Source organism: Urtica dioica, chromosome 10, assembly GCF_054948205.1.
Source record: "Urtica dioica subsp. dioica isolate 48M chromosome 10, U.dioica_male_clone48M_v1_H2, whole genome shotgun sequence".
Lineage (NCBI taxonomy): Eukaryota > Viridiplantae > Streptophyta > Magnoliopsida > Rosales > Urticaceae > Urtica > Urtica dioica.
Genome location: NC_142765.1, coordinates 18609779 through 18624009, shown reverse-complemented (window position 1 = coordinate 18624009; position 14231 = coordinate 18609779). Strand labels below are relative to the sequence as shown.

Sequence of the window (14231 nt, the reverse complement as noted above, 5' to 3'; positions counted from 1 at the left end):
GAGAGAGAGAGAGAGAGAGAGAGAGAGAGAGAGAGAGATAGAGATGTAGATAGTGAACTCATGATCAGAGAGAGATAAGATAAATTAAGTAGATGGGAGATTAGGAAGCAGAGTTGGCACGGCAAGACGCGGGAGCAAGAACATGGAAGGAATGAAAGTGAGATCGGGAATGTTGTAAGGATCAAGTGAAATCATCTCATCATCATTATCACCTTCTTCCTTGGCATCCGAACTAGTTATTTTCGGATTAAACTCACGAATTGACCCAGTCACTATGTTGTGCCGGAAACAACTACCATCGACAAAGGAATAGGAGAAGATCACGTCGCTGTTACTCGGATGGAGAACGAAAGAAAAAGTATAAGCGACTCGCCCTACAAGGCAAGCAAGATCACCACATTTTACCTCGCTCTTATCGTGCACCAAGCGCCATTTAGACGCTGCGTCATCATCGATTATTAGTTCCCAAGTTTTGAAGTAATAATTGGGATGTCGCCCAGACTTGATCAGCCACGGCCGGCCCTGGAACATTTTCATGGAAAAGTAACCACGTCTGGGAACAGCCATATCTTGAGGGGGGTCGATGAAACGCCACCCTTGTGTAGTGATTGGATCCGCAAATGGATTCAATGCGACAACGCCACGTTTATCTTCTCGTTCTATCCAGTAAACTATTCCATTGGAGTCCACGTTTGTATAGGGAAATCGATCGAAATGAGGAGTAACGATTGTCGACGGCCAAGGAGGTGTGACTGGCGATTTGCTCCACTCTCCACTCTCAGATGAGAAGATCAACGCTGATGTCAAACGAAGGTCCTTGGAATAGTAGATAACCGAAACCCGGTACTCGTAACACTCCTTTTCGGACTTCCGAGCGGACAATGCATACCTAAAACACAAGAGAATGAAATAATTCAGCTGACAATGAGATGAGTAACTCATGAACTTATATGCACACAATTTGTAGATTTTTACAATGCTAATAATATGTACCTAAGTTTGCGGTTCCCATCATCAATAGGTGGGGCCTCAGGAAGAAGGATCCACTGCTTTGTCACGGGATTGCATAAGTAGAAAGTTTTGTTGCCACGAGAGACGAGCAATATGTCATTAAATGATGAGCAAATGATGGTTAAACTGTTGGGTTGATCATCGACTGGAAGAAAATCGAGATATTTGAGTGCGTAGGTTTTGAATATCCGGTCGCGGGTACATGGGCCTCTGCAGTTTATTACCATATTGCCATAGCTAGAACTCTCTTGAATCACAAGCGAGTATGGCTTTGCTGACTCCATGATAGCCTAGCACAAAGAACCATGTATATACACACACTCAATTTAAGCTCTATAATGATCTTCCTTACCAGTTGTTTTTATTTTCTTATTGAATTTTCTTGCACCACACTGCGAAAATATCTTCTAATTTTTCTATTTTACAAAATCAGTTACAAAGATACCAACTTTACTAATAATTTTACAATTTAAACAGCTAAATTCCACGCATACCAATTATCAATGCAAGATTATAATTTATCTGTTAAATAAAGAAAACGGGATTGTCAAGCATACTGAAAAATTCAGAACGCACATACAAAGCCTTACTCTCCTTGACAATAATCATTATAAAAAAAAACAGTAAAAGTATCTCTTAGAAATACAGTTCAGAGCGATCGAATACCTTGTTCGTAGATCTCTCGGCCGAGGGGCTGACCAGCGACGCACGGGTTTGGGCTCAGAGAGAGGGGTAATGAAACACACAGCAATTCAGCGCGGAAGATAAATCTTATAGATTTATATGTTAGTAAAATAATAGTTCGAAATACCAAAAAGACCCAACTCTACGCTCAATTTATTTTCTTTTTAAATATTTGCTCAAATAGTCCCTGACTTTTTATAATAGTGGCATTTTAATCCATAAACTCTTTTTTTCGAAGTATTTTGGTCCTTTTCGAAAAAATATATTTTATTTCATGAAATTATATACCTTATAAACTTAAAAATGCTGATATACTAAAATACATGGTTAATTTTACAAAATATATTTATTAAATCATACTTTGATCTTTAAATTACTAAAAATATATATATATACACAAAATTAGATTTTTAAAGCATTATGTTACATTTTTTTATACTTTTAAAATCACAAACAGCTTGTTTTAGTTTGTAATTACGTTTTAAGTTGATTAGGTGTTGAATATTAAAAAAAAAAAGATAATATTTTTTTTAAAAAAAGGATCAAAATGCTACAAAATCAATAGGTTAAAGACCAAAATGCTTCAAAAAAAAGTTTGGAGGTCAAAATGCCATTACCATAAAAAGTTGGGTACTATTTGTGCCAAAAATCCTTTCTTTTTTAATTTTTTTTTTCTCTTTTGTAAAAATATAGCGTGGTTTCAGACTTTCAGTAACTATTTTTTTTTTTATATCAGCAACTACTTAAATAAACCACTAAAGCAATCGGGAAAGGGGAATTTGATAAGAAGAAACACTTGAGGAAAAAAAAAAAAAAAACAAAACTGTTTTGGCTAGATTATTTATTTGAATATATGTTATAAAAATAGGGTCTTTTTAACAATATAGCCATTTGACTTATAATGTTTTGTATAATAGTCAACTTTTTGTTAATTTTCTGTAAATACTCACTTTTACTTATTTATGACACTCAAAAAGACCAAAAAAAAAAAAAAAAACCTCAAAATAGGTGGGAATTTTTTTAGTATTTTTATTTTTTTTAGTGCCGTAAATAAGTTGAGTGATTATTTACAAAAAATTTAAAAAAGGTTGGTTATCTAATAATTCTTAGACTTTCGGTGTTTTATTTGACTAATTTTTTTGATAAAAATAAGGCTTACAAACACTGTTTCGGCAATCCGTCCTTCGAACCCCTAGAATCTGGGCACACCGCTCCTCCTCCTCTGTCTCAACATCTCTCCCGAAGCAGACATCTGATTTCTGAAGGTTAACCAAGTGACCCGACGCCTCTGAGTAAATACGTAAAATCTCAGCCACATGCTCACATTCCTCGGGGCACAAACGCTACTTGGGCCTCCCTGTGTTCACAGGTCGTAAGAAGAAAGATCTCTTTGAGTATGTGAGAGAGCGTATTTGGGACAAGATTAAGAGTTGGAACGGTCTCTCTTTCTCGCAAGCTGGCAGAGAGGTACTCATCAAGTCTATCATTCACGCCATCCCGAGTTATGTGGCCTCTTGCCTGAAGCTTCCGAAGGCTCTGATTTCCGAGATCCACTCGGCTATTGCTAAATTCTGGTGGGGCAACTGTAATGGGGCCAGAAAGACTCACTGGTGCGCTTGGGAGGTTCTCGTGAAGAATAAGGCGGAGGGGGATATGGGCTTCAGAGATTTGGAGACCAAGCCTTGATTGCGAAGAATGTTTGGAGATTTCTTAGACGGCCAGACAGTTTGGTTGGCCAGATCTTTCGAGAGAGCTACTACCCACATGGGGACATTTTGTCGGGCCACTGTGGTTCGAATAGCTCTTTTATATGGCGCAGTCTGGTTTGGGGTCGGGAGATTGTTCTTGCCGGCACGAGGTGGAAGATTGGCGATGGGGAGTCTGTTATGGTTATGGGAGATAAATGGATGCCCAGACCTAGTCCCTCATTGTGGATTGACCCCCCTCTGATTCCCCCTGATATAAGAGTAGCGGAGCTGATGTTGTTGAATGGCGATTGGGATGAGAATCTGATACGTGCCATGTTTGGAGAGGAATATGCTAAGGATATTCTTAGCATCCCGAGTGGCGGTGAGGGGGTCCCCGATAGACGACGGTGGCATTACACAGAGGATGGAGAGTACACAGTCAAGAGTGGGTATCGGGTGGCGATGGCCTCTATCTATGACGCCAGCTCCTCAGATCAGTCCTGGTTGGAGGAATGGTGGAAAAATCTCTGGAAACTGAAGGTCCCCCTAAAGTGAAGCTCTTTGTCTGGAGAGTTTGCAAGGGACGGATCCCGACCCTCACCACACTGATCAAGAGGAAGGTCATCACTGACGACTGCTGCCCTATCTGCTCGGGGAAGGCTGAGACTGATTATCATGCTCTCTGGGGTTGTAAGTGGAGCAGGAAGGTCTGGAAGGAGGCTGGCCTTGGTAGGCTCATTCCGACCCACGGAGAGGGGGATGCCTTTGATATCATTCTCAAAGCGGCTTGAGGTTAGTGATTTTGAATTTTATAGCACTATCATTTGGGAATTGTGGAATCACAGGAACAATGTCGTCTCTGGGAAGAAAGCGTGGAATCAGTCTGAGCTTGTTCAGTGGACGGGGAGCTTCCTTGAAGAGTATAGAGGCACAAACAAGGATACCGCGCGGGAAAAGAACGAGAGGTCGACAAAGCCTAGGTGGACTCCTCCGACGCAAGGCACAATCTCGGTCACTGTGGATGCTGCCCTAGCTCGAGACCAGGGCAGGTTCGGTGTGGGCTGTATTGCTCGGGACCACACCGGTAGGGTGCTTGCCTCGCAAATGCTTTCCCAAGCTAGGGGATTCTCCCCCCAGCTTGCGGAGGCGTTTGCGGTTCTCCAAGGTATAGATCTAGTTATTAGCATCGGCGGGATGAGAGTGGAGCTTCATTCGGATTGCGCAGAGGTGGTGAAGGTGGTGGCAGGGGGGAAGATCCCCACGACTGAGCTCGGCACGATCTTGCATCATATCAAGAGAGAGGTAAGTAATCTGGTTGAGTTTCAAATTCTGTTTATTCCTCGTCTCTGAAACATTGCAGCTCACAACTTAGCCCGTTTTGTTGTTGCTCATAATTCTAACTCGAGATGGATGGGGCTTGTCCCTCCATGCTCGGAGGAGGCCATTAGGGCCGATGATAAAGAGATTCAATCCCGTGCGTCGAGTTAGGACCTTTCTTGGGTGTTTTGTTTCTTTTCGTGTCTGCGTGGGTTCTGCTTTTGGCTTTTTCCATCTCTTGTAACCACGGTTTTCCTCCGCCATACGTGAGGGATTTTTATGTTATTTTCGTGGTTCCGCCCACGTTTAAAAAAAACACTATTTCGGTACCATTATATACATATATATATATATATATATATATATATATATATTAGAAATGCGGTACAAAAAAAAATTCAATATTTACCTTCTCAAATCGTTGGCACACCACATGAAAGTTTCATGATGAAATTGCTACAAGTAAAAGGCTTCTCCAAATCTAAAACAGATTCAAACAAGGGACATTGCCAAAAGGCTAACAAGAGTTTGACGTTTCCTTTAAATACCTTTTTTCTTTTTATTTTATTTTTAAATGCCTCATCTTCTTCTACTTCTGTCTCTTTCTCCCGCTCTCCATCATGGATCAGGCTCTGCTCAAATTTGAGACCTCCGTCTTCAAGAAGAAGAAGGGTAACCACGCTAGCCACGAAGTGTTGAATTTTTTTTCGGTCGAGTCTGAAATCTGTGATTTGAGTATTCTTTGAAATCAAGAGCCAAAGGAGAGAGACTTTCTTCTACAGTGGGGAAACCGAAAGCGGCTTCATTGTGTTGAGCTCAAGAAAGACTCCAACTTTAACAATAACAACAATGTCAAATCTTCACCAGAGTGTTTGGATAAGAAGAAATTGAGTTGCTCTAAAAAAATCCTTGCTCGTTGCAGCAATAAGTGTACAATGAGTGATGCTAAACTGGTTGATAGTTGTAAAAAATAGTTAAAGCTTGATATTTCATCTACAAGGAGCAATGGTGAATATCTTAATCATATAGAGGTGTGAAGTGATATTGAATTATGTAGAATTCCGGGTATTAGGAGTTGACGTGTTATTCAAGCTTCCTGGTATTTAGGAGTTGTTAGAGGAGTTAGCTTAGGAGTTAAGTTATAATCGTTTCCTTCTTTATAGCTAATAGGTTGTTGTTAGTTTAGCTATTTTATCTCTTCTAGTTTATGTATTTAATGATGATTATGAAGAATAATGAGATTATCGAGTATTCTCACAAACACTAGCCTATTTCTTCATGGTATCAGAGAAGTGTTAATCTCGATCCAAAAATGACTAAATACGGCCAATCACACGCACTAGCATCCTCATCCGAAATCCCTTCCCTAAACACTTCCATAGCCGATCAAAACCCTCACACCATCACTAGCCACAAGCTCAATGGCCAAAACTATCTTCAATGGTCTCAGTCAGTCCAAATGTTCATCTGTGGTCGCAGCAAAGACGATCACCTCACCAAAGAAGCCAAAGCTCCGAAGACAGATGATCCAAAATTCAGAATTTGGAAGGCTGAGAATAACATGGTCATGTCATGGCTAGTTAACTCTATGATGCCGGAAATAGGTGAGAATTTCCTACTCTACTCCACTGCATCGGAAATCTGGGAAGCCGCACGTGTCACCTTCTCAGATTCAGAGAACACTTCAGAGCTCTTTGAGACATAAAATCTTCTTCATGACTCGAAGCAAGGAGATGCCTTTGTCACTCAATACTACAGTACACTAACAAGATTATGGCAAAGAATTGATGTCTATGATCAACACAGGTGGAACTGCCCTGAAGACTCTCTTCTCTATGCTAAAATCTTGGAAACCAAACGTGTGTTCAAGCTCTTGTCAGGTCTCAACAAGGAACTAGATGAAGTCAGAGGGAGAATCTTGAGCATCAAGCCACTTCCAACACTCCGCGAGGCATTCTCAATGGTCAGACATGAAGAAAGCCGTAGAAAGCTCATGATGACAACACAATTCACCTCAGCCTCGCCAAGTTCTCATGATGCCTCTGCTTTAATAGCACACGAAGAATCACAGGCCTTTGCTGCCAAGGCACCCTACAACAAGGCCAAGAAGGGAAGACCCTACTGTGATCACTGCAAGAAGCCAGGGCACACACGTGAGACGTGCTGGGAAATTCATGGGAAGCCAGCAAACTGGAAGCCATCAAGATACTCAAAAGATCCGGAGACACAAGCCAACTCAGCATCTTCAAGCCCCTTCAGTCCTGAGCAGCTTGAGATGCTCACATGCATCATCAGAAAAGACAACATACCAAGTGACTCGCCTATAACTAATTCATCTGGGTTGGTGGCTCAAAGAGGTACAATACTGAGGGCTATTCAAGCCGTAACAGCATACCATGTGACTACTAATCTCTCAATTGTGTGGATCATGGATTCTGAGGCATCAGATCACATGTCAAGAAGTTTCCATCTATTCACCAATTATACACCAAGTAATGAGAATTTGTATGTCACAATAGCCGATGGTTCAAAGGCTTTGGTAGTTAGGATTGGTTCAGTAAAAATCACCAATCAACTCACATTGAGATCTGTACTACATGTGCCTAAATTACACTGCAATTTGTTGTCTGTTTATAAGGTAAATAAGGACTCATGTTGCCTAACAATTTTTGATGATGTGTCTTGTGAAATTCAGGAAAAGAAATCAGGGATGACGATTGGCAGTGCTGAAATGTATGGTGGACTTTACCTCATCAAGACAAACACTGATTCCAGCAAAATTGCCTCAGCTTCAATTCTCCAAAATTAGTCAGCCTTCTCTCAAGCAGATAGAGATATTATGTGGCATCACTATCGTTTAGGCCACCCTAATTTTGCGTATCTCAAGAAAATGTTTCCCAAATTATTCATTAATAAAGATACAAATTTGTTTCAGTGTGATGTGTGTCAATTATCAAAGCATACTCGTAGTACTTATACCCCTAAGCAATATTTCCCATCAAAACCCTTCTCTGTTTTACATAGTGACATTTGGGGCCCCTCACGAGTGAAAAATCTAAATGGTTCTAGATGGTTCTTAACTCTCATTGATGATCACACTAGAATAAGTTGGGTATACCTTATGAAAGACAAATCTGAGGCTAGCTCAATCATCATCCAATTTCACAAAATGATCAAAAATCAGTTCACCTCAGACATACAGATTATACATTCAGATAATGCCGATGATTATTTCAATTCACAACTCAACTCTTATTGTCAGTCTCAAGGTATTATCCACCTCAGCTCATGTGTCCAAACACCTCAACAGAATGGCATAGCTGAAAGAAAGAATAGACAGCTATTAGAAGTTGCTAGGTCTCTCATGTTTACGTCACAAGTACCTAAATACCTCTGGGGAGAAGCCATCCTAATCGCCACATACCTCATCAATAGAATGCCCTCAAGAGTCCTAAAATTCAAGAGCCCATGTGAGAAACTGAGAGAATTTTTTCCAACAACTAGGCTCATATCCACCATGTCACCCAAGGTATTTGGATGCTCAGTTTTTGTACACACATATGATCACAGCAAATTGGATCCTACGTCCATCAAATGTATCTTTATTGGTTACTCTTCCACTCAAAAGGGATACAAGTGCTACTCACCTCAGAATAAGAAAACCTATATTTCCTATGATGTCACATTCCATGAGACCACACCATATTTTGCCTCCTCTGAAGGACTTATAGAAACCTTAAACACACCAATCCAACACCCTCAGCCCATACCTACTCCTGTAAGCCTCATAGACACCATACCAGATCCATAACAAGATCTCACATCACAGAAGAGTCCCACCAAGATCAAATGCCACAAGAGACACACACACTTCAGCACTTCTATGAAACATCTCCTGCTCAATCCTCAATCAACAACACAGATGAATCAGATCAACGTAATATTAGTCCTGACATACCTGTAATCAGTACAATTGACAGTGAAACAGATCTTGATCTCCTTATTGCATTGAGAAAGCCATCACGAGCATGTGGTCCATACCAGATCCAAAACTTCATCTACTATGGGAATCTCTCCACCAAATATCAAGCCTTCCTGACTCAAATGGATCAAGTCACCACACCAGCTACAATTCAGGAAGCAATGTCAAGCCCTAAATGGAGAAAAGCTGCAATGGAAGAGATAGAAGCCCTAGAGAAAAACAAGACTTGGAGCATTGAGGAACTGCCAAGAGGGAAGAGAACAGTTGGGTGTCGATGGCTATTCACTGTCAAATACAAGTCAGATGGCTCAATTGAAAGGTACAAAGCTCGACTTATAGCCAAGGGATATACTCAGTGATAGGGTGTTAATTAAATCTATAAATATTTTATATTGGATTCATATGCATTTTAATTATAAAATTATATTTATGAATCTAAATGATGTGTTTATGATGTTATAGATTTATTTGGAGATAAAGACTTAAAAGGGTGTGAAAGTCCAGCAAATAGAGACAAAAATAAAGATGGACAAGTTCGGAGAGAATTATTCATGGAAAAGTGGTATATTGGGCATTAATATTTAAAAGACCACATAAATGACCAAAAGCTGGAATTTCTTTGATGTTCTTTAGTGGCTGACGTGGGTATAATAAAGATGATGGGCTCATTACGTGAGATAGGGAGAAAAGCCCATTACGTGGTTGTTGAAGAGAATAGGCATGTACATCGGGTTGGGTTATTCGGGTTTGTACATTTCATGAACCCGACCCGAAATCTTCGGTTTATCATTTTTATAACCCAACCCACCGTTTATGGTACTGAAACCAAACCAACCCGAACCGATATTAATCGGGTTGGTTTGGTTTGATTTATTTGGGGTGGTTTAAGTCGGGTTGTTCGGATTAATTTGTCACAACAAATGTACAAAATATAATCGTTGAATCAAATTCATAAAAAAAAATTAAAAAAAAAATCATGCAAATACTAAGAATAAATAAATTATGTCTCATCTCAAATTTCATACTCCATAAAAATCTAGACCTCGTGAAAAATCTGTAAAGTAACAAAAAAAAAAACGAGTTGTTGAAACTAATATAAGTAAGTCTTTATGATCATATTGAGTCTACTTATATTATCTATTTATCAACTGTCGTGAGCATAAAAATACACCTATAAAATAATTAATTAATTTAAAAATGCATTTATATTCTTATTTTAAAACCATAAAGCATATGGTGTATTTTTTTTATTTTACCTTGATAATATTTTTCATTTTTTTAGAGAATTTTTTTTATTTTAACGGGATCGGGTTGGTTTGGTTCAACTCAATCTCATGACGATCAAAAACCAAACCAACCCGAAACACTTGCGGGTTGGGTTGATTTCAACCCAAATTTTTTCGGGTTGTAATGGGGTGGGTTAGAAAAGAGTGCGGTTTGATTTGGATGATCGGGTTGTTTGGTTTGTCGGTTCTCATGAACACCCCTAGAAGAGAATTCCACATCAGTAAAAGGATATAAGGGATATCAGGGAAGGCTGAGATAGATAACAGACGAAGGAACAAGGCGAAGGAAAAAAAGAAGAGAGCGGCATCAGTGGAGAGGAGCGGCGACTGCTACTGGACGGCCACAACACTTCAAAACAGTTTTATTCCTTTCTCTTCAATGAATCATTATTTATCTGATTCAATAATGTGTGACTAAATTCCTTAATGGTTTGGGGAAATTTCAAAACCCTAGTTCTATGACTTGAATTGAAAATTGCAAAGTTTCTTGAGTAATCTATGAAATTGTGTTTCTTTCTCTTTGATATTTTTTCTATGAATTGTGTTTAAATTGTTTAGGAAGCTTACTAAATTATTTATACATGCTTTGATAGCTAGTTTGAATATCGGGATTGTCTATGATCAACGGTTTGAATTGTGGCAAAAATATGGGATTATGCATTTATGAACATATTGTGAGAAAGACCTTGTTTAATTAATACGCTTGATTAGTTAAACTCGATTAGCCGGTTTTTAGAGAGTATTGTCAATTCTAGGTTAGTTCAATAACTCGTGTTAGGAATTAATTAGGATTGAGTGTGAGAATTCGTGCATTCGGGTTCGAGTAAATCTTATGAAAAACTGAACTTTGGTGTTTAACGACTGGTAATTGAGTAGACATATTAGGAGGAATGGCGCAATAGAAAATTCATGTTAGGCTAGTGGTGGCGAGAAATCCCTTGACCATATTCATCTCATTCGTGAAAGTTCTCGTTATTTTTATTTGTTGATTGTTCTAGTTAATTTTCTCTCGTGTTTTTATTATTATTGTTATAAGAAAAATCCCTCGGTTAATTTAATTGAGAAAATAAAAGAATCGTAACTATTCGTGTCTCTGTGGGATCGACCCTTATTTTCCCTATACTATTGTTACGGAGTGAGGTTCTAAATTTGACGTATTCACGACACCGTCACTCAGTCCTATGGAATCGACTACCAAGAGACATTTGCACCTGTGGCTAAGCTGAATACAATCAGGGTCATCATGTCCATAGCATCGAATTTGGATTGGCCATTATTCCAATTAGATGTCAAAAATGCCTTCCTCAATGGCACACTTGAGGAAGAGGTATTTATGGACTTGCCCTCGTGATTTGAAGATGATCATGAACACAAGGTATGTCACCTCCACAAGTCCATCTATGGACTCAAACAAAGTCCACGGACCTGGTTTGGACGCTTCACAAAAGTCCTCAAGAATTGCCAGTACAGCCAAAGCCATGCAGATCATACCTTGTTCACCAAGCATTCAAAGCAGGGAAAATGTACCACCCTCAGTGTATATGTGGATGATATAATTCTCACCGGTGATGATGAAGAAGAGATCATGAAGCTCAAAAAGGTCCTAGCTACTGAGTTTGAAGTCAAAGACCTTGGTGAGTTGAGATATTTCCTAGGCATGGAAGTAGCAAGGTCCAAGATTGGAATTTCAGTGTCTCAGAGGAAGTACACACTGGATCTACTCAAAGACACAGGTATGTTGGGATGTAAACCTGCTGATACACCGATGGATCCAAGTGTGAAGCTAATGAAGAGAAGCACTGAGAAATGAGTAGATAAGGGCCAATACCAAAGACTTGTTGGGAAGCTTGTCTATCTAGCTCACACTAGATCAGATATAAGTTTCTCAGTGAGCATGGTGAGTCGCTTCATGAATGATCCTTCAGAACTCCACATGGAAGCTGTAATGAGAATCCTCAGATACCTCAAGTCCACACCAGGAATGAGATTCATGTTCAAGAAACAATAATGCCGTGAGATTCAAGTCTTCACCGATGCAGACTGGGCAGGTTCTAAGACTGACTCTAGATCAACCTCAGGCATGTGTTCTTTCATCTGGGGAAACCTAGTTACTTGGCGGAGCAAGAAGCAATCAGTTGTGTCTAGGAGCAGTGCTGAGTCAGAGCTAAGATCATTAGCTCATGGAGTGTGTGAAGGGATATGGCTGAAGAAATTACTCGAGGACTTGAAGGTCAAGATAGATAGTCCAGTGAAGATGTTGTGCGACAATAAATCAGCAATAAGCATTGCTAGAGACCCTGTTCAGCATGATAGAACTAAACATGTCGAGATTATTCGCCATTTTCTGAGTGAGAAAATTGAAGAAAAAGTAATATCAATGCTATGTTTTAATTCTACAAATCAAGCTGCTGACGTGTTTACCAAGCCACTACCACGTCAACCCTTCATTGACAATTATTCCAAGCTCGCCTTAATCGACATCCACCAGCGAGCTTGAGGGGAGTGTAGAATTCCGGGTATTAGGAGTTGACGTGTTAGTCAAGCTTCCTGGTATTTAGGAGTTGTTAGAGGAGTTAGCTTAGGAGTTAAGTTATAATCGTTTCCTTCTTTATAGCTAATAGGTTGTTGTTAGTTTAGCTATTTTATCTCTTCTGGATTATGTATTTAACACTAGCCTATTTCTTCAAATTAAAATTTTGTGTGTTGCTTTTGTCATAATAAAGTAAAATGAGTTCGAGCTTGGCAATGAAGCCGGTGTCGCCGATTGGCTGTAGAACAAATGAGGTGTCATCACTCATCAGTTTTTAATTAGTTTTTTTTTTTTAGTTTATGCTATAGTTTCTTGCCCTGGGAATCGCTCGAAGCATTTTGCTTCCAATTTTTGTTTTTTTTTTAATGAGGATTTTTGTCAAGTTATTATTTCACATTAGATACCTCAATTTAGTTTTCGTGTACCTTTTTGACAAGTCACGGAAGAGCATAATAGTAATTTTCATGCTTGACATTTGTGTCTTTTATTTTCTAATTCCACAAATTTAATGTCACTAATTCCAGTGTTTTAGTATCAACGTTGTCACTAATTCCAGTATTTTAGTGACAAATGATATCACTAAATCATTCATATTAGTGACAACGTTGTCACTAAATAACAAAATCACTAATTCTAGTGACGCACGATATTGCTTTATTCACTAATTCGTGTAAATTAGTGATAACTTTTCACTAATTTGAGCATTCTATCTTCACCGTTTTCATCACTATTTTTTTTTGTAAGGACATTTAAATTGTTATCTATTATTCGGTGTGATAAATTTATGGAAGAAATTGTCATCTATAACTCTATGTTTTACAAATGTTGCATTTATATCATCCGTTTTCAAGTCGACTTCGATTAAACCATCATGTGTTTATTGTTTAATTAATCTTTTTTCATATTAGAAAAATCACTTAATCAATATTTAGTTGATTTTTCGCATGTTAATTTTTACATTATGGGCATATTAAAAGTTGACGTCATCGTATTATGAGGTATACTAGAACCATCCTCCAACCCCATTATTCGAGGTTGTTATTATAGACCCCATTATTCGAGGTTGTTATTATAGGGATAGAGGGCTTGTTATACTCTTCTTATTCATATATTTTTCTTCTTGTTCATGGGTAAAACGACACTTAACTTGATGAATATAGCTAACACCTTTGTTTTGATAACATGACACCTTAACAATTCCATATCATGAGGGAAGAACATTATAGAGTCGACTTTTTGAAGAACAAATAGCTGAGACATATATGTTCTTGGCAGATCCGGCTAGACCCACATGTGTCGTAAAGTTTTTGCTTTACGCCTACATTCGAAGAAAAAGCTCAAAAGTTTTGAGATGGACCTACGACCGATCAGAACCATGATATATGTTTCATATTTGTTACAAATTCCTCAAAAGTGTTTTCTAATCCTCTTCCTCCAAAAACACTTTTTTATTTTTATTTTTAGAGCTTAGCATAAACATGTTTTGACAGGCGTCCCGTAAGTGCGAAAAGAAACTACTCGCCACTTTATTGAATTGAGACTTCTACCAAGCCCGTTCAAACGAGAAGGCGATGTGGTAGTAGACGAGATAATGAAGGACGAAGTCACCAGCACGTGTCTCCAAGGATATCGCATCTCGACTTAGTATAAATCCTCTCCTTTCGAGAAGATTTGCACGTGACCTTAACCTATTATCGCATACTCTCTCTCTCTCTCTCTCTCTCTCTCTCTCT

At 38.9% G+C, this 14231-nt stretch overlaps 1 protein-coding gene across 2 annotated transcripts; it reads right to left on the bottom strand.

Annotated features, from left to right (window-relative positions):
- On the bottom strand, window positions 1-1768 carry LOC149383722 (putative F-box/kelch-repeat protein At1g15680). 2 transcript variants are annotated; one of them, XM_089629254.1, is made up of 4 exons: window positions 1678-1768; window positions 994-1301; window positions 406-889; window positions 1-292 (listed from the first exon to the last, which is right to left on the bottom strand). In XM_089629254.1, exons 2-4 carry the CDS (start codon window positions 1293-1295, stop codon window positions 254-256), a joined length of 825 nt encoding a protein of 274 aa, XP_089485380.1. In that variant the 5' UTR covers window positions 1296-1301; window positions 1678-1768; the 3' UTR covers window positions 1-253. The 2 variants fall into 2 exon arrangements, with proteins under 2 accessions (XP_089485380.1, XP_089485379.1); XM_089629253.1 differs by having other exon boundaries at window positions 1-889.
- Window positions 1769-14231: the final 12463 nt, after the last annotated feature.